The following is a 27850-nucleotide window of genomic DNA, read 5'->3' on the forward strand; positions in this document are numbered from 1 at the left end:
ATTAAAAAAAAAATTCAAGTTTTAAAGCTATATTCAGTATGATATATATGACTTTAGGAGAAAATATTTCATATGCCCAAATTTTTGAAAATTAGAAGCCGGTTAGATATTAGAAAGAGAAGAAAATTAAAACTACAAATATACAGTCATATTGACGAATTTGACATTTTGGTAGGCAACCTAAGAAATAAGAAAGTTTGGGTGAATTTTTTTTGATACAAGACAAATCCAGACTTAACTAAAATTACTATAATAATTAATAAATAAGATATTGATAATAGAACCCGTTACATTTTTTAAATAAAAAAATCCTTATCAATGAGTCCAAAGATCTAGTTTTCAAAATGAATAACCAAATATACAGGAGGTAATCTTCTGTTGTAAAAGTTCGGCCATATATACTGCTATGATTTGAATGCAGGAAACGGCCGTTAAACAATTTTAAATTTAATTTATATTCTCTTATTATTATTTAACCTTTTTGAAAACAGTTATCTTAGAACATTTTATCACAAAGTTGAGTGTAATATGCTATGTTCATAAGGAATACCAAGGCAAAATAATGCGTAATTCCCCATTTGCACTCACCGTCGCAAGTCCTGTATTATCAAATAATTCTTCTTAGCCCCTTTATTTTACAAGCTACACTATCGCATACGAATTCCTCACGTCAAAAGGCCTCAGGAAAAAAACCTTTTTTTAATAGACAATATGTTTGCTCATTTGCGTTTGTAGCTTCACTAGCTATGTGTTGGGGGAGCACTAAAGTTTAGTAAAATTGTCAGTCAATACCAAAAACTACCCAAACCATATTCATGGAATCTGAAAACAAACTAAGGAAAATTAAATCAAAACCAGAATTTGCTTTTAATTTTATTTAGATATTCCAAATAGTGTCTAATACACTGTAATACAAAATGCATGCAATAGTAATTTAATTATGAATTGGAATGGACATAAAATTGTAAGAAATATCAGAAACCACAATACAGTAATAACATACCCTTTATTTTAATATTAAGTAACTTAAAAGTGAAATAAGGCATATACATGATAATTTAAACAAGAATAAACTTCTAAATTATCTCTAAAAAGCAAATATCACAATTCAAAAAGAAATCACATACAACTAAAACATTGGATGACTTATTTTTTTACAAATAATAAAGCTCCATAGTTCTATGAAAAATATAACTGATACATTAAGTCATTCATAAAGAGTGAATTTTAAATTAAACTAAATATTTATTGTACTCATTAAATTTTTAAGTCAATCAAAAATACTATTATCAAGAACTTTTCATAAATAAATAATAATTGTCTATAATAATACATATTATTTAATTGATTGAAAATATAAATATTTCAGAAAATCTTTCAATGTATTCACAATAAATATTTGTAATCAAGTATAAAACTTGAAAAAATCTATCAATTCATAGACCAAGTCCCATTGCAAAAATCATAATAAAATCCTGTCTGCATTGAAACTGTTCTTGAATCTCAAAGTCATTTTACGAAGACGAAAGAGAAGACTTAAAATTCATAAGCCAGTGTCCATGAAAACAGTTATTATAACAATAATTTATCATATTCCAGATGTCTTTCAACGAACTGACAAATATGAATGACTTTTGCGTACACCATTATTTCCTATAATATTGTTATTTAAAAATAAAGTTGGTGTCGGTTGGTTGATGTAGACTGTAGCTGTTCTTCTTTTTCTGTGAAATGATTAGACTTTATTTGCTCTATATTTTAACTCTGATGCAAAATTTATAATTTGTATGTATTAGTCAATACAAAAGAAGCTTGTTTCTGCAGCTTTTGGATTCTTTATTATCAAAACTGTTCTAAAATTGTCATAAATTAAAAATATTGACTGTAATCTTTTTTTATTATTGATTATATAATTTGATACACAACAAAATTTGTTTCGTGTACACAAAATTTATTTATGATCAGAAAAAAAACAAAAATAAATAACATTTTACTTCTTTCTCAATAATAAACATTTTCTTTGAGCTGATACCATTTTTATTCTCCTATAAATCAAGATATGAGTACAATATTAAAAGTATTTATAATCAAATTACCATGTTTTTTAATAAAGCAATAATTATGTCTATGGAGAAAACCCAAAAATTTTTAGGTCAGTACTTTTTATTGTTTATACTTAATTGTTTCAAATTATTTACTTTACAATGGTTAAAATATATTGAAATGGCACTAGCTCCAGTGAATTTATGATATAAAATTACAGTGGGTTAAAAGGAAGTTCATGGAAGTTTGTTATAAGAAAAACATAAATGATGTGTTTTCTGAAACTAAAATTTTTAAAATTTTTAGTTTACAATGTAATTTAAACATAAAATACTAGCCCTTATGTTCCAGTTTGGACATACAACCTATTAACCTTTTATCATAATGTTTATTGTGATGCGGAGGTACTGTCCCTGGTTTGAGCAATTTTCATCCTCTGTTCTGCAATCCATGTATGAATCCTTTCTTTTAGCTCTGTGTTAGATTTCACCTGATCCATAGAGAGTGGTGAGCGGTTGAATGGATCAGATTGGTCACTTAAAAGATGTCTGCAAAAAATATTTGGTATTACCCAAATGTAGACAATAATGTATTAACACAATTACCTACCCTTTATAAAGTAACAATTTAATTTTTCTTAATTATTCTTGATAGTGTCTGAAAATTCGTTACTATTAAATTTAAAAACATTTACAAAATTCAATTAATTAAATTAATGACTATTGAAACTGTGAATTTGACAGTCTGCTATGAATTTCGCGCGTTTTATAATTCGCCTTGACCTTCACGCGTTTTAAAAGTTCACGAGTTGCAGATTTATATCGTCGTTTAATAGTTGCATTAGGTAGTATTATATAACCGATAACAAACTTATTAATTATTTCACATTTCATAAATAAATAGTGATCACTCTGAAATAAATTACATTAATTATTTCTATCTGTTATAATCCGACTAGCCAATAACTTCGTAGTACAGCTATTTAATAATAAAATTTTCGGTTACAGTTTTCATCTTATAGCTCATGCATTATTTTTTTGTTAAACAACCTCCACAAGTTTGATACAATAAATAAAAACAAAAATTAGAGTAGTTTGATATTTTGCTCTAAAATACAATAAATGACTTAAATTTAACTTGAAATGAGACGGGGGAAAGTCGCACGCTCATTGCGTATTTGTACTTTTTCACTCGGGCGCCATACCGTCGCGCTTTCCTAGTGTCATGGCACAGAGGTTTCGGTAGCAACATAATGATGTTTCCTCGAGGTAGATCTCCTTGCTGGAGGCAATCGTTATGGATCGCAAACACATCTGACGAAATGTTAGCGCGTAAACTTCAATGCGTGTTCTATTAGGGTGTCTAAGCCTGTATTTACAACTGCCTCTTTGGTAGCACCGCGGTGTCTATTTACGCAAAAAGATTTGTTATTGTAATATTTGATGTCATGATAATGCGCTACAGTTATTGTTGCCTTTTTAAAAATGGTTTGTATAAAAGTCAAGCGCAGCGATACACATTCTAATGGCTATTATCTACAATTTTTATGTTAAAAATTTTGACAAACAATTTAAATTACTCCTAAAATAACATTCTTTCTACAAGATATTGTTACTATTGTGATATATCATAAAGACTAATACACTATTAAACTGTATAGTTTTAGTAACTTTACAGTTTATTGTAAAGGATAGATATTAAAAAAAACTTATACAACGTATGTGTAGGGAAGGACGTCCATTCACAAGATGGTCGACCTGGGTTGTTGGAAGATGCTGGATGCTAACTCTTCTAACCTGTTCTACTGGAAATCTATGAAGTAAACTTATGACCAGCAGCTGAAAAGATAACCTTTAGCTGAAATGATGAAGACAAAACATTCATTCATTCATATCAGTTGATAGATGCCCACTGCCTCCTTCACTGACCGCATCCAGCAGCTTTCCGCGGTTAACTATGGCATCGACTACCTAGGCGCCTAACCACAAAAAAAAACATATTAAGGTTTTATTACCTGGCAATTGTGGTACGATCGACTGTGGTCCTGGAACTAGGCAATATAACTGGGTCCAACATTAACGTGCTCATGATTGGGTCGAGGAACTCCTCGGGTGCGTTTGCAAGTATTTCCTCATCACGTTGTCTCTGCTCTGCTAGCACGCTGACTCGTGTCGCTACTTCTTGCAGAGAGCTTATCAATCCGCCTCCGCCGATACGCACTATGGTCAAGACTCTTTATTTATAATCACTTTATCATCCTGATGTCAGTCAATGGCTGACACTGAAAGATTTATAGTCTGTCTATGACTATGTCGTCGGTCCACTTAGTGAGATTATCTATTCCGCCATGATTACAATTATTTGCTTTTAATTAAATATACAAACTTTACATTAACGTGTAACATTTTTAAATATTATTATTTACATGAAGGTAATATATTTTATGAGTAAATAGTTCCCTTAAAACGTCATTGGTTGTATTGTTTGTATCTGGCTGGTAAAAAGTTAAAAAACTTGATGTTATTTTAACAAAAGTGACAAAGATATTCCAACATTTTCAGTTCAAAATAAGTGACTAAAAACCAATTTCTCATTTATTTATTTTTTGTCAAAAAAATGTAATTGGCAAGGATAGTTTACAAATATTCTTGTCAAAGTACTTATATTAAGCACAGAAATTGCTCTGACATGGTTCTTGTCTAGCAAAATCAAAAAAATAGTTTTAAGATGTAACTAAAAAATACAGTTTTTATTACTATGAAGCATTTCTTATAAAAAGTCTACTATAAGGTCATCTGAAAACGCCGGATGCTCGCTTCCAACCTGTGTTATTGGAAACCTATGTGGGAAGCTTTTGCCCAGCAGTGGACGTCTTTCGGCTGTAATAAAGATAATAATGATAAAGCGAAGTTTATTTGATTTACGCTTTTACGTTTTTATGGTGATATGTAGTATATTTTAACATATGTAGTATAATATCTTAAGTTATAGAACATGTAACAAAATATTTGTGATGTTCTACTACTGTTTTCAAAATCCTTTGCGATAACACCAAGTTAACTTCCTGCTTGATTAGGAATTTTTAAAGAACTTTCTTTGACTAGCTATGAGGAGATTGATGTCAGGTACACAGATTTAACGGTTTGAACTTTGCAGAATGATGAATGTGTTTAGCCCAAATGTCTTGTATTGGTTTCGGTTGATGTCGTTGCTGCTAGCCTGGGGGCTTTTGCAGCTTTGTCGAAATTGATTTCGCGGAATTGGAAAGGTCCGCAGACTTCACGCTCACAAGCAGCAGACTATATTAGTGTGAATGTAAAATTTACTGATTGTAGGTGTGCTCCTCGAGATGATTGCAAGGATGATCGGACGGAACGGATCCTACCACAGAGGCGGGAGGCCGTTCCTGGAAGTGGAGTAATTTGTGAAAAGAGTAATGTTTGGTTTTAATGTGTTTGTATTGTGCACGCATTTGAGTGCGATGTGTCATGGGTCAAGTAACTCCCGTCGTGGTAAAGCATACGCTTGGAGTGTTCTGAGTGATCGAGGAGGATGTGGTGTGGAAAAGTGTGTGCAAATCGGTTGTGGAAACTCTGTGGGGAGATCTCGTCTCGTCTTGTCCTGGCCTTGGAGAAGATGCGGGTGGTATAACGAAATGTGATTCGAAATGAAATTCGCTATGAGGGGTTTTGGGTGTATCGAGACTGCTTTAAAGTAGGTCTGAGCAAGCTTGAATAAAATTCTTGGATCGTTGGGAGGTTGTTTTTACCATCCAGGTGAAGCTTTAGGTTTTAGATTTGACGAAGTGTGGAGGCCCGGTCATAGGCCAAGACTACACTTGCGTAGTACACCTTACCTAGTACAGTTTCAGCCAAAGTAAACAACTGAGGCGAATAAGATCTTCCATCGTCGGACACGGCAGCGCAGAACTTCTCGTTACTTCCAAGCTCCACGTACATCCGGCAAATATCTAACACTGTGCTAGCCGGATCGAATTCAAACTCCTTCATGTCTTTAACCTTAAATCAAAATTTCATACAGATGAACAATATAATCAATTAATAGATATGACAATTTTTTGGAATGAGGATATTTTTATTGATAAATATGCTACTATGATCAAAAAGTAAGGTAAAACTGTCATTTAAAACGCCCGGGCATCAGGAAGGCAGGTAATTTTTTATTCTAAGTTAGTAGGACTGTCTATAACATTTGCCAAGCGTCTATTTGTCAAGTTGGAATATTATTTGCCTCAGCTCAACTCATTTTGTAGATAGCTTTGTGTCTGAAACGCGTCGAGATTCGATTGGTGCCAAAATCGCCTAATTTCACAGAAAAAAGCATCAAAAATTGATGGATGTCGTTCAGCAAGCATCGTACAGTACCCGGCGATAAATATTGCACATCGACAAGTCGTTGTATTTCGTGCGACAAAGATAACGTTCTATGAAGCCGAAATTAGTCGATTGTTTCTTTCCAAAGTTCGATGTGCAATGGTTATCGCCGGGTACTGTATTTGCCTAATTTTAATCCGTGTGATAAAATTCATAAAACCGATGTAGCAACGCCGTTTTGTCACGATTGAGCAGATAAAAACCGAATCGAAGGTCTTGAAGGCGATACCAGAAAATGTCCTGAATATTTCGAGGACTGGAAAAAGTGAAATTTATCGGATGAGGATTACTTTTACGCAGAAAAAATTGATTTGGAAGAATTAACAAGATTTTATAAAAAAATTCACCATAATTTTTGTTCACAATAGTATATACATAACTATGTACGACTTTACAATAAACTCATGTGTTCATTGACTTATCATGCAATAAATTTATTTTTGTAAATAAGAATAATAGTTAATAAGTGATAAACAAGCTTAGGAATTAATTGTTCTGGTATATTAAAAACATAGAAAGTGAATAAGCAAAAGTATTAGCTTAGGGCATGTTTTGAACTCTTATTGCCCTGTACTTTGCTTATTCAATGCCATTGCTCATTTAAATTATAGTTTCTATCAATCGAGAATCTCTTGACGTAGAAATGTTCCCACTATAAATTATTGATAGATAATTATATTAATGAATGAATAATTTCTGTTACAATGACATCCTTAGATAATGAAAAAGGCGTAATAATAATTATCAACAACAAATAGCATAATATTAAACTAATGATTTTGGGGTAAACATAAATCATTACTAATGATAATTTTTAATACTCATATTATTATTTACTAGGAATATTAATTATAGAGGAAACAAAGTTATCAGAAATATTTTAAATTACAACATAGCACAGAAGACGCTGGATGTAAGTCGTTTCTAAACCATTCAGATTTTAGATCCTATGTCCAGTAGCGGGCGTCTAATTGATGATCTTGAATATTTACAGTTAATTGGTAAATATTTTATAAATTTCTGCATAATCTTAGGTTAGATTAAGATATAAAAACTGTAAGCTCACCTTAAAATTCTTCTTATTCGGCCCAACAAGATGGAGAAGAAAGTAATTAAGCATTGAGGCTATTCGGTCCACTAAGGTAGGGTGACAAAAAACGTAGGGTGCATGGGCTGTTAGCCGAACTAAAGTGTGTATCGTGTCTCTGCCGAGGATATTGTCGAAACGAGCCAGCATTCCGACGTGTGATAAATTTGTTAGGTTTTGTTCCCTTTCATGTGCCGGTAGGTTAGCCCAGGCTCCTGATTCCCTATAACAATTATAAACATGAATATGTATATTTTCTTCATGAATTTAGTACGTGTGAAAAGATTTCCTGTCCTTCATCTTATTCCTGGCATTCAATGCAATATTTATATATTGCATTTCTGAATGAAGGAAAAATATTAAGTTTTTTTTTGTCTGCAATACTTCCTGTGGCAGTGAATTCAACGTTAAAATTATGTAAAAGCTGCAAAATGGTGACCTTAGAACCATTTCACTCGCGCCATGGTACTAAGGCATACCATTCAATAAACAAATATTTAAATGACAAGAGTTCTTGGCAATAAAGTAGAATGACTAAATAGTCAAGACAGAAAATTGTTTTCATTAAGAATATATTTGATAAAATGTGTATGTGCATAAATCGGTATTGTTTAGCTTTATTTAAAAGATGTGTTGTATAGTTTATTTTTGCTTCTTCTCAACAACTACCATATATAACATAACACCGTGCGAGGTAGAGCAAAAACAAAAATAAAATAGTTTTATTAAAAAATTAACGACCAATTAGGGCCCTGTTAAAAGTTTCAATGATGAATAAATAAAATTTATCTTTATCTATTTTTATTTATTCATTACTAACACAGAGATCTACGAAGTACTAAACATAAGAACTATTAACGAGAAGTTCAAGTAGTAGATAATAAATGCATACAGTGACTAGAAAATCACCTAAACCAGTTTGCTACTGCATTAGCAACTATCAGCTACACTGTACGACTGAACAGTGGCGATATAAAAAGATTGGTGACAAACGATGAAAGATAGGGTTTCTCCTGCTGAGGAACGCCTAAAACATGATAAAGATCAAGGAACAAATCTGCTTGTAGTTTAAGACTGATTGCAGATAAGCAGGGAAAAGCAAACATCGAAAAAACAGATGAAACTCAAATATTAAATTGAAATTTATCAAAATTTAGGCTATTGTAAACGATGTACTTCTGCCATTTTATGCAATCCTTATTAAATTAAATCCTTTGGTAAACAAATCCTGGAGACGAAAATGATGAAAGTCTTCAAAACACTTTGGCCGCGGTTGTGACTGATTTATCGTTATTGAATTATTCTTCTTGATCCGTAATTACCCAAACAAAAATGGTGATTTAAAACATGGCCTGAGGACTACAGTGCATTGAAATGTTGCGAATAACTTTTCAGCTTTTCTAAATTATCAACTATTCATTATGCATGAGCAATTGATCAGTCACGGTTGTTCAAAGGTTGATAAATAAGATTAGTTTCGTAACAATTTTGACTTATTCATTCAAAGTAATTTGAATTTGGAATCCGTAACGAAAAAGTCAGATATTTCAGTTATAACCTGCCAGTATTGTGAATCAGCTGTTTATTAGAAGACGTACCTACCAACTTCACAGTTTGAATTGCATTACTTACTGTGCAGTTTGTAAAGTGCGTATCTGTGCCATGTTTCCCAAAGCCTCGTCCAATAAAAATATGGCGTCGTTCATTAGCAAATTCACGAAGCGAAGAAATATCGGTGGATGTACTGCTTCCATGTTCGCTTCCGCTTCTCTAGCTAGATTCCTGAAATGTGTTCATTAGTTTTCAACACTTAAAAGTCTGTTTTTAAACAAAAATAGCTTATTTATTATAGTATTAAAATTAGAATGCGATTTTCGTCTCACCGGTATGACGAAATAATTATGATTACTAATGCGTAAATTTGATAAAAATATAAAAATATTAATGAAATAAAAAAATATTTTAATGTCAAAATATCTTAAATTAAAAAGCTAGGTATAATTACTTCTATATGTGTATGATTGTTAATCATAGTGTAATTTAGTCTAATTTTACTCATCAAGCATGTATTGTTTATTTGTCTTGTTAATTTTTTTAAATATACGTTATTTATAGCATGTGTGTAATCGATTAGTTTAGTCATTTGTTTTAAACAATATATACTATATATCATTGATATTGTTTAATCCAAATTGTTCTGGTTTATAGCTTAAATTATTAATCGTGCAGTTATTACACATTTTTTCTAATATTATATCACTCATCCGAAACTTTTGCATAGAAATATATGAGGAAAAAATTATTATGTGATAAATGCTAGTAGCAGGCTATAGTGTAACATACTATTATTAAACGGACGCAATAAATACAGAAGGAAATAGAGACAAAGAAAAAAAAGAAAGTCAGAAGCAAACCATAAAAAAAAATCTCACGTAAATGCATCTCTATGCTCTTCTATTCCCCACAGAAAGTCCATAACAAGGTACATGGGGCGGCGGTACTTAAACTTCTGTTCGAACTGAACGCTTTGGCCCGTCATTTCTATGCCAACGAACACATCCAGTAAGCACGGCACCAACTATAATAATTAAATAATCTAATTCTCCATACACAGAGGGTAATGACTAAGTATAATAATTAATGAGATATAGGTATAGAAGCTTCATAAAGCTTTTACATCTAGTCGATTTATTTTCTATATTGGAATAAGACAGTCCAATAATTCAGGGCAGCACAAATTTTTTTAAGCAATTTTTTTTAACAAATTAGTTTATTTTAAGCAATCATTATTTTTTTTTATGCAGTAATCCAAATAATGAACATGCATTTTCTACCATATCATCATTGGTTATTTTATTATTTCTGAAACCATTGATTTTAGGATAGGGTGTATCATACGTTAATTGTCAGCAAATGAGCTATACATTGACACCTTTAAATTTTTTTACAACTATTTTCAAAGACCCTGTATACTATAGAGAAATAATAATAAACTTTTTCCATTGTTTCATCATTAACAAACAATGAATGTATCACTAAGATTTCATAAAAAATCTAATAATCTCAAAAAACATTAAATATGGGTGTTATCAAGGGTTAAAAAATTTTAACCTAGTTCACAGACCTTTCCGCTCCGTGAACTCAGTACCGTTGAAGCTGTAAAAGCTTTAGAGCTAAAAGCATTAACATCTTCAGAAACAATACAATACATAAAGAATTTTAAACTTTTTTTTGTGTAAAGAAAATTGCAAACAATTTCATCCATTTATTGTCTGTATGTCGTTTTATTATTTTTAGGGCCTTTAAATTGATAGATGTGGCTTAATGAAAAAAAAAAAACCAAACTGGCAATCATTTTGGTGGGAAGAAATAATAGTGTTATTTATCGATAAGATTTACTATACAACACACCCAGCTAAAGGTTCTGATGTTTTATATTAACGTTTTCATTGTACAAATAGGGCAAAAATACAAATTACTTGTAAACGGTGAGGATGTTCTTTGAAAAGCTGTTCCCTGTAGAATAAAGCCAGATTGCTCAACGGTATCTGGTCATCAGGATGATTAGGAAGCATTGCTTCAAGGCATTCTGCTAAACGTGCTCTGAAAAATAATAGAAGCTTCAAAGTAACTTCTTAGAGTTTAAGTTTTTCTACCTTCACATAAAAGTTTTAATGAATAAAGGTATTTAAAAGTTACATTTATTTATAGTTAGAAAGGAAAAGGTTTCATTAAAATTATAAGGAATTCATTCTTAATATTTTAGGTAACATAGTTTAGCATATATGTTTATTTTTCTTAATATTAATTGTAAAAGCTAAATGTTTAAAATAACTTTTTTCCACTGTTGGCACTAGTAAAAATTTTCATTATTTCACTGTATAAACGCCAAAAGAACATTTTCAATTTAGGCATAATGACTGATTTTTGCTTGCTGTCGGGTAACGAAAAATAAAACAAGGTAGTAAGTAGTTAAATTTTCTGGAGTGAAGATTATGAAAACAGTTTAACGTGTTAAAAGAGAGGGTATTTTTTTTGGTAATTGTTGCAAAAGAAGAATAATGTCGCCCACAAGAAATTGTATAAATGAGTTGTTGAGGCGCATGTTGCTATTTTTTAAAGAATATTGTATATTGAGTGTATAGAGATCTTTAGAATAGTGTAATTTCTAAAATAAAAATATATGATGAAATAAATAAGAATCCATAGGACAAATGTTACCTTAAATGTGGGTTATAAGTTCGAGATGAATCACCCATGAACGTGAGCACGAGTGTAAGGGCAGGCTGAAGTAGTCCTGCAATATCTGTGTCTTCAGGGATAGCCCCGACTGTACGGCGTGCCATTGTTATCAATACCACTATGTTTTCTAATACGAATTCAGGGATGCATCTGGAATTTTATTGATAAAAATATGTTTTATACTTGGATTATTATTATTATATGTACACACATACACGCACACACACACACATACGCACAGACACAGACACACATATTCACCTATTTCACCGTAGTAAAAAAAACACGGCGCAAATTGAACAAAGCAAGATGGATGTAGATTTTCTATAGCAAACCAAGTAAAGATCGAAGCTAGGTTCCAAAGATACGAAAACACTACTTTTTAAAAAGAAAATTGAATAAAGTAAACATTAAAATAATTATATATGTAGACATGATTCTATTATCCTGACCATTAGTTAACATTGAACTGTCTGTACCAAAAAATTAAATGGTTAATAAACTAACCTCAGTGTATCAGGAGGTGCAGTTGTAATTGGCATTTGTACAGGCATCATAGTCATGGGAGCATAGTTGGTTTGTGTTATATTTGTCCTGATTGCAACTTGCACTAACCAAGTGCATGTCATTGCTTGCAGACGATGTAAATTTGTAAGCATATCAGTTTCGAGGAGTGCACAGCGGAGACTCACGAATCTTAAAAAAATGAGTTCACAATCACTCTGATTTCATCTTTTTCTTTTCATAGATCATTTTAATAACACATAATCAATTCCCTTCTTTTATTAATCTTTGGATTGTAACTGTTAATGAGTTGCTCTCTGAGCCACGGAGATTGCCAAGCTAGAGATTTCTCTATAGAATGGAATTAGAGCCAGTTCCTATTGGGAAACTCTGACCTCGCTAGAATCAGTTCAGTTTTACTTCAAGTTATGCTTGAAGTGTTAGATAAAACAAGAACCAAACAATTTTGTATATTTAAACCAAGAATGAATAGTTAATGGTTGATTAAGAATATTTCGGAATTTTTATCACATATATTTTCTTTTACATTAATCATAGGAAACTGACATAAACAAAGTGTTTTCTTTTTTGAATTAGAGTAATGAATAAATTTTTATAGTAAAAAAACAATCGAGAAGTAATTTACTTAGTCATAAGATGGTGTCCTCTCTGTCGCATCGGTTCGAGTAAATGGTGGGCACCAGGACCTACATCAGCTATTGCACGCTGTGCCCTACCAAGGTCCTGACCACACCGCCAAAGTTTCTCTGCACAAACACGTACCCCTAAGTGTTAAAAAAATTTCATTTTAAAATATATATTGATCATTTCTGTAGCTACATTTGCTTTGGAATGATTTTGTAAGTATACTTTGATTTACTATATCGCAAATTATAAAGAAAATATTTTAATTGTAAATTTAATTACTAAAACAGTTTTCTTAAAACCATGTGTTACCTTTTTAATAAATAATCTGAAATGTAATGATTATTAACGATGGCCTTGTGAATTTTGCTTTTTTTTTAGTGTATCTTGAATGTTATGGAAATATTGTAACTTACCAAGATCTATACATTTTTGTGTCATAAAAAAGCATTCAGTCACAAAATTGTAAGTGTCTGCTGTAGGTCTTTTGATTGTTTGGTCGTTTTCATTTTCTCGTGGTGGAAGCAGACATGTTTCATTATACAAACAGTCCAAATGTACTGATTTTGTTTCACATTCTTCTGGCTGAAAAAAAATGAATATAACTGTTTTTTATTAAGGAACACAAAAATAAATTTTTATGTATTATTATTGGTATTAAGTATACTTTTTGTAACCAGCTAGTTATTTAAAAAAATAATATTTAAACAATTTAATCAAAATTAACTGTGGTAATATTTATTTATTTTTATTGCAAAGTATCAATGTCCAAATTGAAAAAATTCAAAGTATAAAATGATTTATAACAACAAGATACACTCACAAGTACTGCACCATACGTGGGATCTATCTTTAGTGACTTTGTGTCATCAGGGGTAGCACAAAATGGTTGACAAAGCTGCAACAGCACTGCACCCAAGTTTAACATGAAACCATCTGATACACAGCTTAATGTCGCCGAACTTATTTCACCAGCCTGGAAATCATATACAATTACATTGAGTACTGTTTGCAAGCATAATGTACAAAAAGTTGTGAATAGAAGTATATTAAATTTAATAAAGAAGGATTATCTTCAGCCCCTTCCATTTATATTCAGTGTTTTTCATTATAAAATGAATAATTTAATATTCATTTTATTTGTAAAAGGCGAAAGATTTGTTTTTAAGGAAAATGAAAATTGATGAGATGTCACCTCATACAAGTGGTTCATCTGCAAAAACAAACAAGCTAATCATCAAATATAATTCAAGTTTTTGCTAGTATTTGCTTGTAAAAGAATTGACTAATATATGTAATATTTAATATGGAAAGTAGATTGTGTTCAATTAATAAAGACAAAGATATGAGTTTAGTGCATAAACATTAAGATAGACACACCTGAACATTCCATAGTTTCCCACGAGCAACATTTGCTTTTAAGCATTTACCAATCCAAGTCAATAATCGATTTTTCATTTGTGTTCCACCTTTCAATAATGTTAAAAATATTTTGTGTAAATTATTGATAAGATGTGATGATGCATTCCAAATTGAATTTTCCATCATTGATGTAGCCGCCTAGATTTCAATTAAAAGAAAGTTTGATTATTATTCAACTATATCCATGAAATGTTCCTGAAGCCAGTATGATATATGGGATATGGTCCTGTAGAGTGGCCATCTACTGCAATATCTAATAGCCAACACATGCAGAACTTCATACCTAAAACAATATGTGATGTTCCTTGGAACATAAACAACTTTGAGATCCATGAACACTTAAAGATGGCAACAGTCAAAAAATAGATCGAAACATTTGCTAAATCCTATCAACAGTGCCTTAGTAACTATTCAAATGAGTTAGCTGTCCAAATTCTTACATTTGAAAATGATGCCATTAGCCTAACAAGGTATCCTGAACATAACATCCTGGAGCTGCAATGACAGATGCTGCTTACATAGTTAGGTTAGCTTGAGTAAAGCTAGCTCCAATGCAAAGTGACCACAGTGCTATTTGTTTGAGGACACATTTTTGTGCATCAATTATATTAACTCGTTCGCTACCAGGGTCTTCTGGGAAAAACGTCCACAATAGCCCAACATTTTTTTGGTGGTTATATTAAATGAATTGAAATAGATTTTACGTATGTATATTTAGAACAGTCTAAAAAAGTAAAATAAGTATTCTTTTAAACTGACCCAAATATGTGACGCTGGGCTATAGATAAAAACTAAACCCTGTAGCCCACGTGTCACATATATATGACACATTAAATTATAAGAAATTGATTATAAGACAAAAAAAAATTATAAATACAATTTATCGATATGAAATTCATTTTATTTTGTATGATAAATTTTAAAACATTTGTCAACGCACAATCCAATCGGTTGTCCATTGTTTGTTTTGCAAATCTCACAGGCATAGAAAGTAGCTTTGCGCTGTTTGTTTTTGGCACATACATGGCATCTAACTCGTTTCTCCAGCTTTTTCACAAAGTGCTGTCTATATAAATTAGGGCCGTGTGAAAACAGGTATTTCGCTATCAGAATTAAGTAGTGTGAAGGCAATATCATCTCGAAACTCTAAATAAGTTGTTTTAGTTGAATGAATTTTATTGTGCATCCAACAAGAATTCCAAATTGCCACGTCAAGAATATGAAAGAAAAGTTTTAAATACCAGCGTATCGACTTCCTAGGGGTAGAATAATAGGAAATCATTTGGTCCGCTCTATCAATTCCCGACATATTTTTATTATAGTCTGCTACAGTGGAAGGCTTAAGTTTTGTATGCCCTCTTTTGGACACTACTTCTTGAAGTGACGCCTTATGTTTTGTAGATATTGTCAGGACATCCCGACGATCTTTCCATTTCTGCACTAAAATATTTCCTTTTCTTGCAAAAACAGATTCATTCTTTTTTAATTTTTTTTCAATTACAATTGTCGGGTTGCCTTTGCGATATCTGCGAAGTGTCCCTGCAACGTGGGTTTTATCGTTATAAAGAGAAGTAGCTAATTTGACACTATTATAATAATTGTCCATAAATATAGTATGCCCTTTTCCTAAATATTTTTCCAACAACTGATAAACGACGCAGTAAGAATGTCCATCTTCGTTACTTACAGTATTCTTTCCGCTGTAAATAATAATATTTAGCACGAATCCATCAGGTGTACATAGCTCATATATTTTAATTCCGTATTTGGCTTTCTTTTGTGGAATATATTGTTTAAATATTAAACGCCCTTTCCATAATAGTAAAGCCTCGTCTATTGATAAGTTCTCACCAGGGTAATAAACCTTTTGAATATTTTGTAGTATATGATTCAACACTTTATCGATTTTATAAAGACGATTTGTTTGATCGTCTGTTTCATCGTAAAACCTTAGGCAGCGAAGTATTGATTCAAACCGATTTCTACACATAATTTTTCCAAATAAGGGATGATTATAAAGCATATTTGTACTCCAATATGCCTTTAACGAAGGCATCCGAATATTGCCCATCACGATACATAGTCCTAAGAATTTTTTTAATTCGTCCTCTGTAACCTCAGTCCACTTTTTATTTGAATTAGATGAAATATGTGTGGTATTCAGCAAAACTTCAGCGTGAGCATTTGTCCAATGCACGATTTTTCCAATGAGAACGTTATCTATTGATAGATTTGCTTTCAAACCCTCTTCTCCAATAAAACCGTGCAAAACAGGGTCTATATCGTCTTCTGACCAGTCTGAATTATTTTCCTGTACTCTGCTATTATCATTGTTAACACTGCTATAATTATCTTCGATGGAGAAATCATCGTCATTTTCATCACTAATTATTGAATTTGACGAGCTGCTCATTTCTTCACAATCCGTAATAGAAAAATTATCAGTTGGATCTGGTACTGGTATATTCTTATTAGATTCCATGTCATCACTGGAATATATTATGCATCTGTTCTTCATTTGGGGTTTCTTACGAAAATTATACATTTTGTTGAGGGATATGTTTCTGTTAAAAATCTTATTAATTTGGCTTCACAAATTCTTTTTCTTTTTAATTTTAATTTATTGCCTACTAATTTCACTAACCTTGCTTAACCGACCTATTCAATTGCTATAAAAACTGTAAATAATCTAATACGAGAGCAGACCAACTACAGATTTGATGCATTTTATAGTTTTAGAACTTAACAATTTAGTTCAATACTCAACATGTTCAAACATGCTTTTATAAATTATACAAAAATATCTGTCACATATATGTGTCGCCGGGCTGTGGTAAAGAAACGCGGTGACACATATATGTGACGATTGGTAGCGAACGAGTTAATTACAATATGCATGAATTTTATTAGGTTCATATTAAACGTCTTTTATTAAATTTATGAATATATTTAATAAGCTGTTACCTGATCCAGTGGATTGTCGAAAAACTCAAGAAGAGCATTTGCTTTACGAGGCAAAACTGATAAACTGAGGAGTGCACCCAATACAGAATCTTGATATAGTCTTCCATTTGATTCTATTTTAGGTTCGCATGCTTCCATTAATATTGGGGCAAGATTTGGATTACCTTTAAAAATTGTGTAAAATACATACATTTTATTTCATTTTTTTTTCATTCATACACAAACCACAAAATTAACTACTTTTAAAAAAATATCTTAATGTTGTACAATTGTTGCATAAAATAGATCTAATAAAGCAAGAGTATAAATTTTGAACATTGAACTCACCAGCAAATATTTGTATTGATGGCAGTATATAAATTGGTAGGTTTACAATATTTGACTTATTAACATCTGTATGGATTCTCTGCAACACTGGAATCATCGTTTCACTCAGTTGTTTGTGAGATTCATCATCACCTGTAAAATTTGATTAAAGTTGTATATTATTACTGTTAACATTTTGTTAATTGTGAAATCTGTATAAATGCCAATCGTTTAATTACCATCTACAACAAAAGCCTTCACCAAATCTACAAAAAATGAGTGGCTCTGTGGATCAACATGCTGTAACAGTTCAACTAGCTGCAAAGAAAAGTCTTGGTCTTCAAACAGAGCTGGCTGTTTCAAAGCAGTAACTGCATTTCTAAATATTAACTCTCTCATTTTTGCTAAAGCCTTTTGAACTACAGGAGAGTTAATTTGATCATAACTTTGCAAATTCTGCAGAGAACTAAATAAGTATGGAAACACTTGCTTTTGCACCACATGTTCCTTGAATGATGTTAGTGATTTAGGAATAACATTTACTTCAATGTCTTGTAACAATAATCTTTCAAACAAAGCTTGTTCTAGTGTCTCTAAATCTATGTAAGTTTTAGGAGCATTTGCTTCCGATAATTCTTCCAAATATACCAGTTGTCTATCAGACGAAGGACCATCTACCGCTTTGCTATTAATGGTAAAATGAAAAATATTCTCCACCATGCTATTAACTGTTTCTAAATCCTCAAGCTCTTGAGATTTTTTTAAATCAATCTGAACTGCTATATTATCCCCATTGTAATCATTTTCATTGTTTGGTTTTACTTCCGATACCCCCAATAAACCAGCAAATGGATTATTTGGTTCAGACATAATTGAATATTGTATAGAAAACAACAATAACAATAATCGTCCTATTAATATCGCAGAAAGTATTCACATCCTCCCACTCTTTAGAAAGGTTTTGTATTTAACAAAGAGTAAATATTAATTTAATTATTATAGAATGATTTGAAAATTCTATTAATTGACAATCAAAAATGCTGAGTATTGTTTCGTTATCACAAATTGATAAAAATTGACACTAAGCTCAAGTAAAAGTGACGTTTGGTTTTATAAAATATTTCAGATTGCCTATGAACTAATTTGTTGCTTTTTATATATTGTACATTTAAAATGCCGAATTATTTCTTTGGGTGGGTTTAAATTTTTTATTGGATTTTTTTGGATTAATTATATATTTAAAAAAAATAACATTCATTGATAGAAAAATAATCTGTTTCGTGATAAAAAGTTGTTGTGCAACACATGTTAAAGAATTTTTTTATCACTAATATTATTAAAGCTAGGTGTATTATTTAAGTAATACCCAAAAATAATTTAAAACACTATTGTTTTTTTAAACAATTCAATAATAATAATATCTTTAAAAAATCTGTCCGGAAATTAATGAATACACGTTATGATATGTTCTAAGGCGACAGTGGCGCACAGTTCCGTAGCGTTGAAGCAAGGAACTAATCATTTATAAATAACTTCTTTGTTTCGCTGCAGTCGCCGTCCGAATCCGAAATCAATATTGCGTACTCGAACTGTTACGTCGCCTTTATGCAGCAATGCTATGAAAGAAATTTATTTTATATGGCGTATAGTAGTCGCACATAGTGAAACGTTTATTTAATGTAAGATTGGTAACACTTACTATTATTTACTTGTTAGGTCATTAAAATGAATGCGTGTCCCCTTTTTGTACAAGTGCTTGCTTAGCTGAAAATCATTACACGTGGTATATATGACTTACACATCTTATTGTCATTATTTATTCGCGTTTAGAAATTATATCTGAACGTTAATATTTCAATTTTTAATAGTTTGTTCACTTATATGCAATTGTAATCAAGATGGCGGTTGCAATTTGCAACGTCTCTGTGACTCTGATGAGTTTTGATTACAAAGTATATCAATCTGTGCATGAACTAATTACTAGTTTTATATTTATTGGTAATAGGTCTAAATTACTAAGGTTATGGTGTTGGCAATTTATTCTTTATTATTGTTCGTTATTGCTATAGTTACAAACCACGAGGTAAGAAGTATTATACTGCCAAATTAAAATGCCGGATATAGTTGTTGGTCACTACGCCTGTTGTAAAACTTGTGTGTGTGTGTGAGCTGAGCATTGTACGCTACGTGACCTCGAAAAAGTAAGGCTATCTTGCCGTTCTAGAAGGCTGACGTCATTCAATTTGATTCGTCGCGAGAGCGCAACGCACAGCAAGACATTGTGAAATGTGAACGGCCACCCACTGCTTACATTACAAGATCTATCTACTAATTTACTTGAAAGTAGTGGCTATGAACAGTTATTCTACTGATTCCTGCCATACATGTTGATTTTATAACTGCAGTACACTTTGTGATAATTGGATACTATTCAAATGCTAATTGTTTCGACGAATATTAGGTATAGTATATAAGACAGAATTGACGAATAACTTCGTCTTTAGCTATGATTATGTTTAACAATATATGTTTAGTAGGGATTAATTTTGCAACGGAATTTGGTTTAGAAACCAAAACAGGCGTTGTAATGCATAAGTGTGAGTTAATTTTGTATGTGTGAGTGATACTACACACAGCATTGGCCCGCAAGTGGTTAGGACTAATTTCAAGGGGTTATAAGTTGAAATTATTTTACAGCCTTTCCTTCCTTTTTTTCATTGGTGATTGTTAAAAAAAGTATCTTGATAATATAGACTTGTTCATGACTCGTATACTTTTAAACTTTTTAAATTGGTCGGGTTATACAACAATAAACACGGTTATTGCGACGTTGCCAAGTTTCTTTTCGTGACGTATAATTGATATAATTTATTTATTTCAAGATCTTTTACAACAAACACATATTTTGATATGAAATTCTGAGTTATTACTTCGGGATAATCTTTTTATTTACGTTGTAATAACTTTGCTAAATATAGTTTAATAAACCGATTTTTTCACAAGGTCGATGTTCGTCTCGTAAAGTAAACATAAACACATGTCATGTCTATTTTAATTTTATTTCTCTAGTTTTTTTTAGTTAAATGTGCTATTTTGCCTGAGGTTAGGACGCTTTGGTTGTGGGGTAGATAATATAAGATTCACACTACAAGGAATTCTTGTTAATATTTACATACGTTTTAGAGTAATTCCAAATTATGTTTTAAACGATTTGTATGTTTTGTACAAAGTAAAAATATATCACATCGCTTATTTAGAAGTAACGGAACATGTATACCGATCAACTAACTTCTGCTAATGACAAACATTATTTTGTAATAGATGTAAAAAGCTCTAAGATAAAAAAGATTTAAAATCATAGAAAATTTAATTTTTTTTTTCATTATAATATTTTAAGTAAATCTTGAAATTTTCGGTACAGTTTTTTGTTACCCGAATCATTAAGGAACAATGTATAAAAACTAATTATTATAATGTGGTCGGTGTAATAGGTGTAATCTATTAAATTCTCCGAATTGTCATTTTTTTAATTGGTCATTTAAAAATTTTTCTCGATTAAATAGTCAAAATATGCAATGAACAATTAAGTACACAAAATAATTAAACATTTTTCAATTCCAGTGCGAATATTACGATGGCAGAATCTACAACTAATATTTTATCGGAAGACTTGGAAGATGGCGAGATTGAGAGTGAAGGCGAAGAAGCTATTGAGAACATTAATGATAGTAAAACTGATGAAACTAATGTAATTAAAGAGGTTAAATTAGACCTTGACAAAGTTGAACATCAACAATTCTATTATTCGAAATCAGGTAAGAAAAAAAAATCTAAATCACATAAAAATGAGCAAAAGTTCAAAGATAAGAGTAAGAAGAACCGTAAATATGCTAGTCCCGTTGATGATGATTTTGCTGGAAATATTGAAAAAGCGATAAGAAAAGCTATGAACAAAAATGATGATACTGAAGAACAAAATGAGAATGATGGAGAAGAGCGGCGCAAATATAAAAAGAGAAAAAAACACGACAGTAAAGATGGTCCCAGTCGAAAACGAAAGAAACAGGATTTTTCGGATGAAATGGATGAAACTGAAATGATGTGCATTAGAGGAGCATCGCCTGTACAAAAACTTTCTCCGTCCGAAGCATATCAGGACAATGACAGTTCTTACGCGTCTGACAGTAGTCAAGAATCTCGTGGACTTTCCCAACATCGCTCGTCGAGGCAAAGGCCGCCTCAGCGAGAACGTAACAAAAATAATAAAAACGATAGAAGAAGAGGCACACATCCCATGCAAGATCCTGACGGTGTTTGTTTGTTTTACATGCAAGGAAAATGTCATAAAGGTGATGACTGTATTTATTCACACGATGCTCAACCCCCTCGAAAGATGGAACTTTGTAAATTTTATCTAATGGACTGTTGTGCGAAACGCGATAAGTGTTTGTACATGCACGCAGACTTCCCCTGTAAATATTATCACACTGGGCTTCCTTGTATATATAAAGACGACTGTAAGTTCGCACACGGTAAGCCCTTAAACGACACCCTTAAAAATATTCTTCTAAAGCATATAGAATCGGCTCCAAAAGAAATTTTAGGCGACTTCCCTAGACTAAATAGAGAAGGTGCGTCCAAAATGATACAAACAACACAAATAAAACTAATGCAACAATTTTCAGAAAGCCCTGAGTGTCAAGAGAGAAGTATTCCATCTCTTTTTGAACTAAATATCCCAAATCCTCAAAACTCTCCAGATAACTTTCAAATGAGTCAGTATAACAACCAAAGGGAAAAGGTATCACCGAAGATACGGCAGTCAAGGTGGCAAAACGAAGGTTCAAACCCAAATTTTGGTATGGCCATGTCGCCTAACGGTAACAACACAAGTTCTAGTAACGTTCTTAATATTAAAAATTTAACAGGAGTATTAACGCCTAAACAAATTTCAGATCTTACCAAAATGGGTATAGAAAATTTAGACCAACTAGGTCAATTGACAGTATTACAGTTAAATAGTATTGGCATTTCTTTGAAACAAATCACTGAAATCCAATTAAACACGATGAGTATACAAAAGTTAGGTTTAATCAATAACGCCGAGCATCAACCTCAAGCGTTCCCAACACCGACTACGGGCGCCCAAGACTTAGATCTTAGAGTCCCACCAGTTGTTCCTGTACCGAGCAGTGTTTCCGTGTCCACAGAATTGCCCGGCCAGGACGTCGACATGCGTTTTCAGCCTAGTGTATCTCTCACAAAAGTAGAAGAATCCCATGTACCAATTGCTGAAAAAAACCTGCAATATAATAAGGACATGATTGACATAGATCAGTACACCAAGGATGCCTTAAAATTTGCTAAGAAAGACAAAGAGAATATTGATATTTCAAATGAAACATTTGAAAATGAGAAGTCAATTTTATCGAACGAGTCTAAGGATGTAGATCATCGAGTACTGCCTTTTACTAGTGATGATCCAAGGCTTCATTCAAAAATTAACGATAAGCCAATAAAAGCAGAGTGCGACACTGATATTAGATTTCTTCCGCCCGAACCTTTGTTTAAGAATTCAGAAAAGCGTCAACGACGCTCAACTACTGATGATGAAGACAATAATCTTTTGATCGACGAGAAATGGTATTCTAGTGATGAAGAGAAAGGAAACAAGAGAAAGTCACCATCTTCATCACCTCAGAAAGGGTTCATGTCACCGCCAGGACCTGCTCCACATGTCATTGAACCTTCTTCTGTTTTAAGCAAGCTTGGAGACTTATCGAAAATTGACATAAGCGAGGAAGTTACTAAATTGCTTAACACTATGAAAAATAATTTACACGAAAATAAAAAAAATACTTCAGAATTGCCAAATACACGAGCTTCACGGGATCCCCGATCCAGACGTTCTCCTGAAAAAGTAGGCGATACGAATAAGATAAACAAGAAGATTTCTCGTGTATCAATTTACGAGTGTATAGACGGAGAGCCTACGGACGGGCGTAGAAGAACAGATGTCGATTTAAGACAGTCCGAGTACAAAATTCCAACCTTTGGTGACACCGATTTACGACAAAGCACTAGTGGAGATATAGATTTTCGACTAGGATTACCTTTCAAACCTATTCCAAATTACACCCCCGCGTCGGAAATAAATGGCTCCATTAACAGCCACCCACCAATTACATACAAACTCGTACCAATCGACATACCCCGGCCCGACTACACAGACATTAGAAACAGTACCGCTAAATCACAGGCTTTAGTGGATCCCAGGTTGCGTAAAGTGTTTCGATTATCGGTAGAAGAGTCTAACAGTGACAGCGAAAAAAATGTAAAATTAACGAATTCGGCACCAAGGGTTGACCCCCGACGCAAGCCAAAAGAACCAGAAAATCATACTCAAGAACAAAAGTCAAACCCCTTAGATTTACAAACTATACTTCAAAATTCCAACTGGTACAAAGAGCTGAGTTCAACACAAAAAATATTCGTTAATCAGCATTTGGCACCGGTGACCCAGCAGATAAAACAATATCAGCAAGAGAAGTCTTCCGGTAAAAAGTTTGATTATTCTTCTATACAAAGTAATACAGTTTTATGCAGTATTTTCACGAATTTAGGTATAACTTTAGGAGAGAGTGGGGAGTATTCATATTTGCCGAAACCGAAGGAGGCTTTGTTGAAAACACCCATTAATTTTAACCAAAACAACATACCCTTCAATATGAACCCTCCTGGTGCAATGGAGGCAAATATGAATATGATGAATATTCCGCCTATGGGCATGGGAAACGTTGCCAATATGAACAATTTAAATGTAGGTCATATGCATAATTTTAATCAACCAATGCCGGATCCCCGAGGAGGGCCAACGCCCGGTTTGCTCGGCATTGCTCCTAATATACCTCACAATTTCAATAATAGTAACTTTGGTGGACCAAATAACTACGGGAATATGTCTTTTAACGGTCCTCCTCCGGGCAACGATTTTAACTATATGGATGGAGATCAGAATTTCCAGAGATTTCCTAACAGAGGAGGACACCGAGGAAGAGGAAATGATCGGTGGAATCGCGGTGGCAGAGGGAACAGGGATAGAAAAAATTTTAACGATCGGAGTAATTGGAAGAATGACAGACATTAGGTAATGTACATATACTCTTGATGTAGTGATACTGTTAACAATTATTGTTATAAATATGATAAACCTTCCACTTGATTCGTGGTCGAAGTGATAATTATCGGAGAGGAAAATAGATTTATATATAGTTGGTTTACGATTTTTAATTAGAATAAGGAGTTTATGTGTACAAGTCTTATCGTGTCGGTGTATATAATTTCAGTTACAATAATTACTTTATTTCTAAATTAAATTATGTTTACTTAACTGTTGGTTTGAACTGCTTCATTTACACACGTACTCATATGCAAGCCAAATGTTTTAAGACTGAGTACATGTTTATTTTTAAAAAGTACGCGTAATGCGTAAGCCGTAAGTGGTCCGCTGCGATGGTTCGATTGTTTACTAGTTTTATTGTCATTTTGTATGTACTAATATGTTAGCAATATACTTTCCACATAGTGATTTATTACATTCTATGAATATTTGTACATTAATTGACCAGATAATACTTATCAAACGAAAGCAATATTGATAATTTTATAAAGAACGTATTTTTAAATTTACCTCAATAGGTACCTATTCAGCAAGTTCATTGTTGTAAAGAATAGTTATGATAAATATATAGCTTACAGAACACTAATAAAATAAATATATGTTTATATAACACACTGTGTTAATTTTATACCTTGATTTTTTTTTAAAAACAACGTGCATTGCAGATACGGCCTCATTACTGTTGAGTGATGATGTTGATTTCAACTTTATTTTACTGTGTTTGCTTTAGGTGCGGATGTATTTTATGAATGGATGTTTTTCAGTTAAAAGTATGTCCAAACTGTGGTAAGTATTGGAGGGGTGGTAAGGAACGCTAAGCATATCAATATAAACCAGTCGACGTATTATTAATCATCTTTAATTATTGCCTGCAAAACAGACGTAATGTACTTGGAAAAATCTATTTTTAAACGATTCCCTCCTGACTTCATGTTTATAGCAACCTGCGATACTTTCGAAAATGTTGAAGCTGAAAAAATAAAAGTTTTGCAAGATAAAAATGATATAAACATTCTGTAACAACTAATAGGGAAAATATTATACATAAGTGTAAAGAGTCTATTTCTTCATGGTCATCAACATTGTTGCAAAATAGTACGCATTGTTTTGCAGATAATTTTAATTGCGAAACGAAGTAGTTGTACAAGAGTTCCATTTCTCTTCCAGCAGTGGCTATGGTGTTCGAGGAGCATACTAATATAACGCCTTGAACTCCATGCCGAAGTGCAGGCCAACATGTTTCAAACCTGAAATTTTAATTTTCTTTAACTAAAAAAAAACAATCTCACCCTTTTTCTTAAAGGAAAAAATATTACGGGATATGTATATAGGTAACGTTATTTATCTTGGTTTTCAGCAAAAAAGAAATCCGGAATTCGAATATTATACATTATTTTCAAATATTTAATATTTGTATTAAATGGTGTAAATTAAAGTTAAAATTTATAACAATCAAATCGCTATTAAAAAAATTACCTATGATCTCCACTACAGTCCCAAAGTTCAATATCAACATTAACATTTGTACCGTTAACGTTTAAATTTGAAAGTTCAAATTCTACAATACGAACGCCCTGTGTTGGTCTTAGCACACCGACTTCTTCTATATTTAAAGAATCTGATATGAAGTTTGCTATTAACGTTTTCCCACTCTGCAACACGTCGATTTAAAAGTTCAAAATTATTAAACGGTTAGATTCAGCATACATTGGAATCCTGACAGAAGAAACTCTGTATTAATAACTAAATAAAATTACGTTCAATGGTCAGGAATGAGAGCTTTAAATATTAAAATTTATGAATTATTTCGATGTCATGTAAGTAGGTACTACGTACGTCAGGCGGTCCAATCATCAAAATTTTCAACTTGTGATGCATGTTTCACATTCACTAGACTGCTTTAATTTGGTGGAATAAAACTAAACAACGTGAACACAACACCAGTAAGTAATGTTTCTGTATGATGACTGCGGCGATTGATTCGTTTAGCAGTTAGCGTTGCCAAGGAAACGAAATTAGACCTATAAAAAATAAAAGCATTATAAAAATAACTGTTGATACGAAACCTTATACAATACATACATATACCTTATACAATATATACATATCGCTTATTATTTTATGTAAATCAATGAAATTGTAAAACTGATTGACAAAAATGAGTTATTTTTTTAAACTATACAGACATATTTAATATAAACAGTAGATACATATATATATTAATATGGCTATGTTAAATAAATGGAAAATACCTGTAGAATAGGCAGTATTAGAGGAAGTATTTATCTGAATTTAAAATAAGATATATTTTTTTAAGTGGACAGTTATTATTCGAGTAGGATGGTCGCCGAATGGTGCAGTGTAAACAAAATTTTGTTAAACGAAATTATAAGAAATTCTTATCTACCTTGTAATAAATGGTCTTGTAAGCCTAATCCAGCTAACGGCGCCTTCTGGAAATAGAATTGATTCGGGTGAAACTAATGCTCGAGCTAAAGCTTCCCGAAAAAGCCGAGCTTGCTTACTAAGAGGCCTAGACTAAGTGCCCAAAGTGAATTGATAACCAATTTGGAAACTAAATTCCAATGTGGCTCTGTTTGTGGCCCTATCGTAGATATTAAATAGAAATTCTAAAAAGACACAACAAAAATGTATTACATGTATACGTTTACACGAAGAAAGATCTGGATTAAGAGAATTAAAAATTACTTAAATAATGTAACTAATGTAGGATTCCCACAAGACAAACAAACGAACCGTAATAAAAACCTGAACACTTATGTATCACTTTTGTAGATACTTAATCAGGCAGAGGGCTTCTGTCATGAGTGATAAGAGCAGTCTACGTTATACGGGGAAAAAAGCATTCATTCTTAAAAACCATTCAGTTTGTATTTCAAAACGAGGTTTTAATTGTATTAACCTCACTTTCAATTGTTCCTTTCTTTGCATAAACAAATTATATACAATTTAAAAATTGGATTCTGGATAAAATATTTTTTTTTTTGAATTTGCTTTAAAACGCAGTCGGTGCCCTTTGTCTATACTCTACAATGTTGAAAA

The 27850-nt window shown here is 32.1% G+C and overlaps 3 protein-coding genes and 1 long non-coding RNA gene across 9 annotated transcripts; 1 reads left to right on the plus strand and 3 right to left on the minus strand.

The window, feature by feature from the left end:
• Positions 1-2416: 2416 nt before the first annotated feature.
• On the minus strand, positions 2417-18659 carry Ube4A (Ubiquitination factor E4A). Of its 3 annotated transcripts, none has more exons than XM_068777245.1 (16): positions 17847-18659; positions 17629-17760; positions 17302-17465; positions 14296-14475; positions 13739-13891; positions 13332-13500; positions 12917-13037; positions 12274-12462; positions 11746-11916; positions 11004-11127; positions 9957-10102; positions 9157-9306; positions 7504-7747; positions 5900-6062; positions 4058-4262; positions 2417-2591 (listed from the first exon to the last, which is right to left on the minus strand). In XM_068777245.1, the coding sequence occupies exons 1-16, from the start codon at positions 18475-18477 to the stop codon at positions 2432-2434; spliced, it is 3102 nt and encodes a 1033-aa protein (XP_068633346.1). In that variant the 5' UTR covers positions 18478-18659; the 3' UTR covers positions 2417-2431. The 3 variants fall into 3 exon arrangements, with proteins under 3 accessions (XP_068633346.1, XP_068633345.1, XP_068633347.1); XM_068777244.1 differs by having other exon boundaries at positions 12917-13055; XM_068777246.1 differs by lacking the exon at positions 14296-14475 and having other exon boundaries at positions 12917-13055.
• A 504-nt stretch (positions 18660-19163) lies between these two features.
• On the plus strand, positions 19164-25360 carry su(sable) (suppressor of sable). 4 transcript variants are annotated; one of them, XM_068777275.1, is made up of 3 exons: positions 19860-20068; positions 21229-22487; positions 22563-25360. In XM_068777275.1, the coding sequence occupies exons 1-3, from the start codon at positions 20043-20045 to the stop codon at positions 24752-24754; spliced, it is 3477 nt and encodes a 1158-aa protein (XP_068633376.1). In that variant the 5' UTR covers positions 19860-20042; the 3' UTR covers positions 24755-25360. The 4 variants fall into 4 exon arrangements, with proteins under 4 accessions (XP_068633375.1, XP_068633376.1, XP_068633374.1 ...); XM_068777276.1 differs by having other exon boundaries at positions 19861-20068; positions 21229-21956; positions 22293-25360; XM_068777274.1 differs by lacking the exon at positions 19860-20068 and adding an exon at positions 19164-19286 and having other exon boundaries at positions 21229-25360.
• Positions 25361-25635: 275 nt separating this feature from the next.
• LOC137933565 (intraflagellar transport protein 22 homolog) lies at positions 25636-26711 on the minus strand. The gene is made up of 4 exons (XM_068777554.1): positions 26624-26711; positions 26264-26439; positions 25832-26034; positions 25636-25757 (listed from the first exon to the last, which is right to left on the minus strand). The coding sequence occupies exons 1-4, from the start codon at positions 26663-26665 to the stop codon at positions 25636-25638; spliced, it is 543 nt and encodes a 180-aa protein (XP_068633655.1). The 5' UTR covers positions 26666-26711.
• Position 26712: 1 nt separating this feature from the next.
• Positions 26713-27526, minus strand: LOC137933566 (uncharacterized). Its single transcript, XR_011109131.1, has 3 exons — positions 27446-27526; positions 27195-27240; positions 26713-26808 (listed from the first exon to the last, which is right to left on the minus strand). It is a non-coding gene; the product is annotated as an uncharacterized lncRNA (long non-coding RNA).
• Between the last annotated feature and the right edge of the window lie 324 nt (positions 27527-27850).

The sequence above is a fragment of the Battus philenor genome, unplaced genomic scaffold (assembly GCF_028537555.1).
Source record: "Battus philenor isolate CCGP_79_NKW_IND1 unplaced genomic scaffold, ilBatPhil1.0.hap1 SCAF_13, whole genome shotgun sequence".
Taxonomy (NCBI): domain Eukaryota; kingdom Metazoa; phylum Arthropoda; class Insecta; order Lepidoptera; family Papilionidae; genus Battus; species Battus philenor.

Coding starts and splice junctions, on each gene's coding strand:
- Ube4A (XM_068777244.1), bottom strand. CDS start 18,477: ATGTCTGAACCAAATAATCCATTTGCTGGTTTATTGGGGGTATCGGAA. Junction 10,103..11,003: donor AACATCCTCACCGTTTACAA/GTAATTTGTATT, acceptor TAATTATTATAG/TTGGTGCCGTGCTTACTGGA. Junction 6,063..7,503: donor CGAATAAGAAGAATTTTAAG/GTGAGCTTACAG, acceptor TTTTGATTTAAG/GTTAAAGACATGAAGGAGTT.
- LOC137933565 (XM_068777554.1), bottom strand. CDS start 26,665: ATGCATCACAAGTTGAAAATTTTGATGATTGGACCGCCTGAC. Junction 26,035..26,263: donor GACTGTAGTGGAGATCATAG/GTAATTTTTTTA, acceptor TTAAAATTTCAG/GTTTGAAACATGTTGGCCTG. Junction 25,758..25,831: donor AATAGACTCTTTACACTTAT/GTATAATATTTT, acceptor TTATTTTTTCAG/CTTCAACATTTTCGAAAGTA.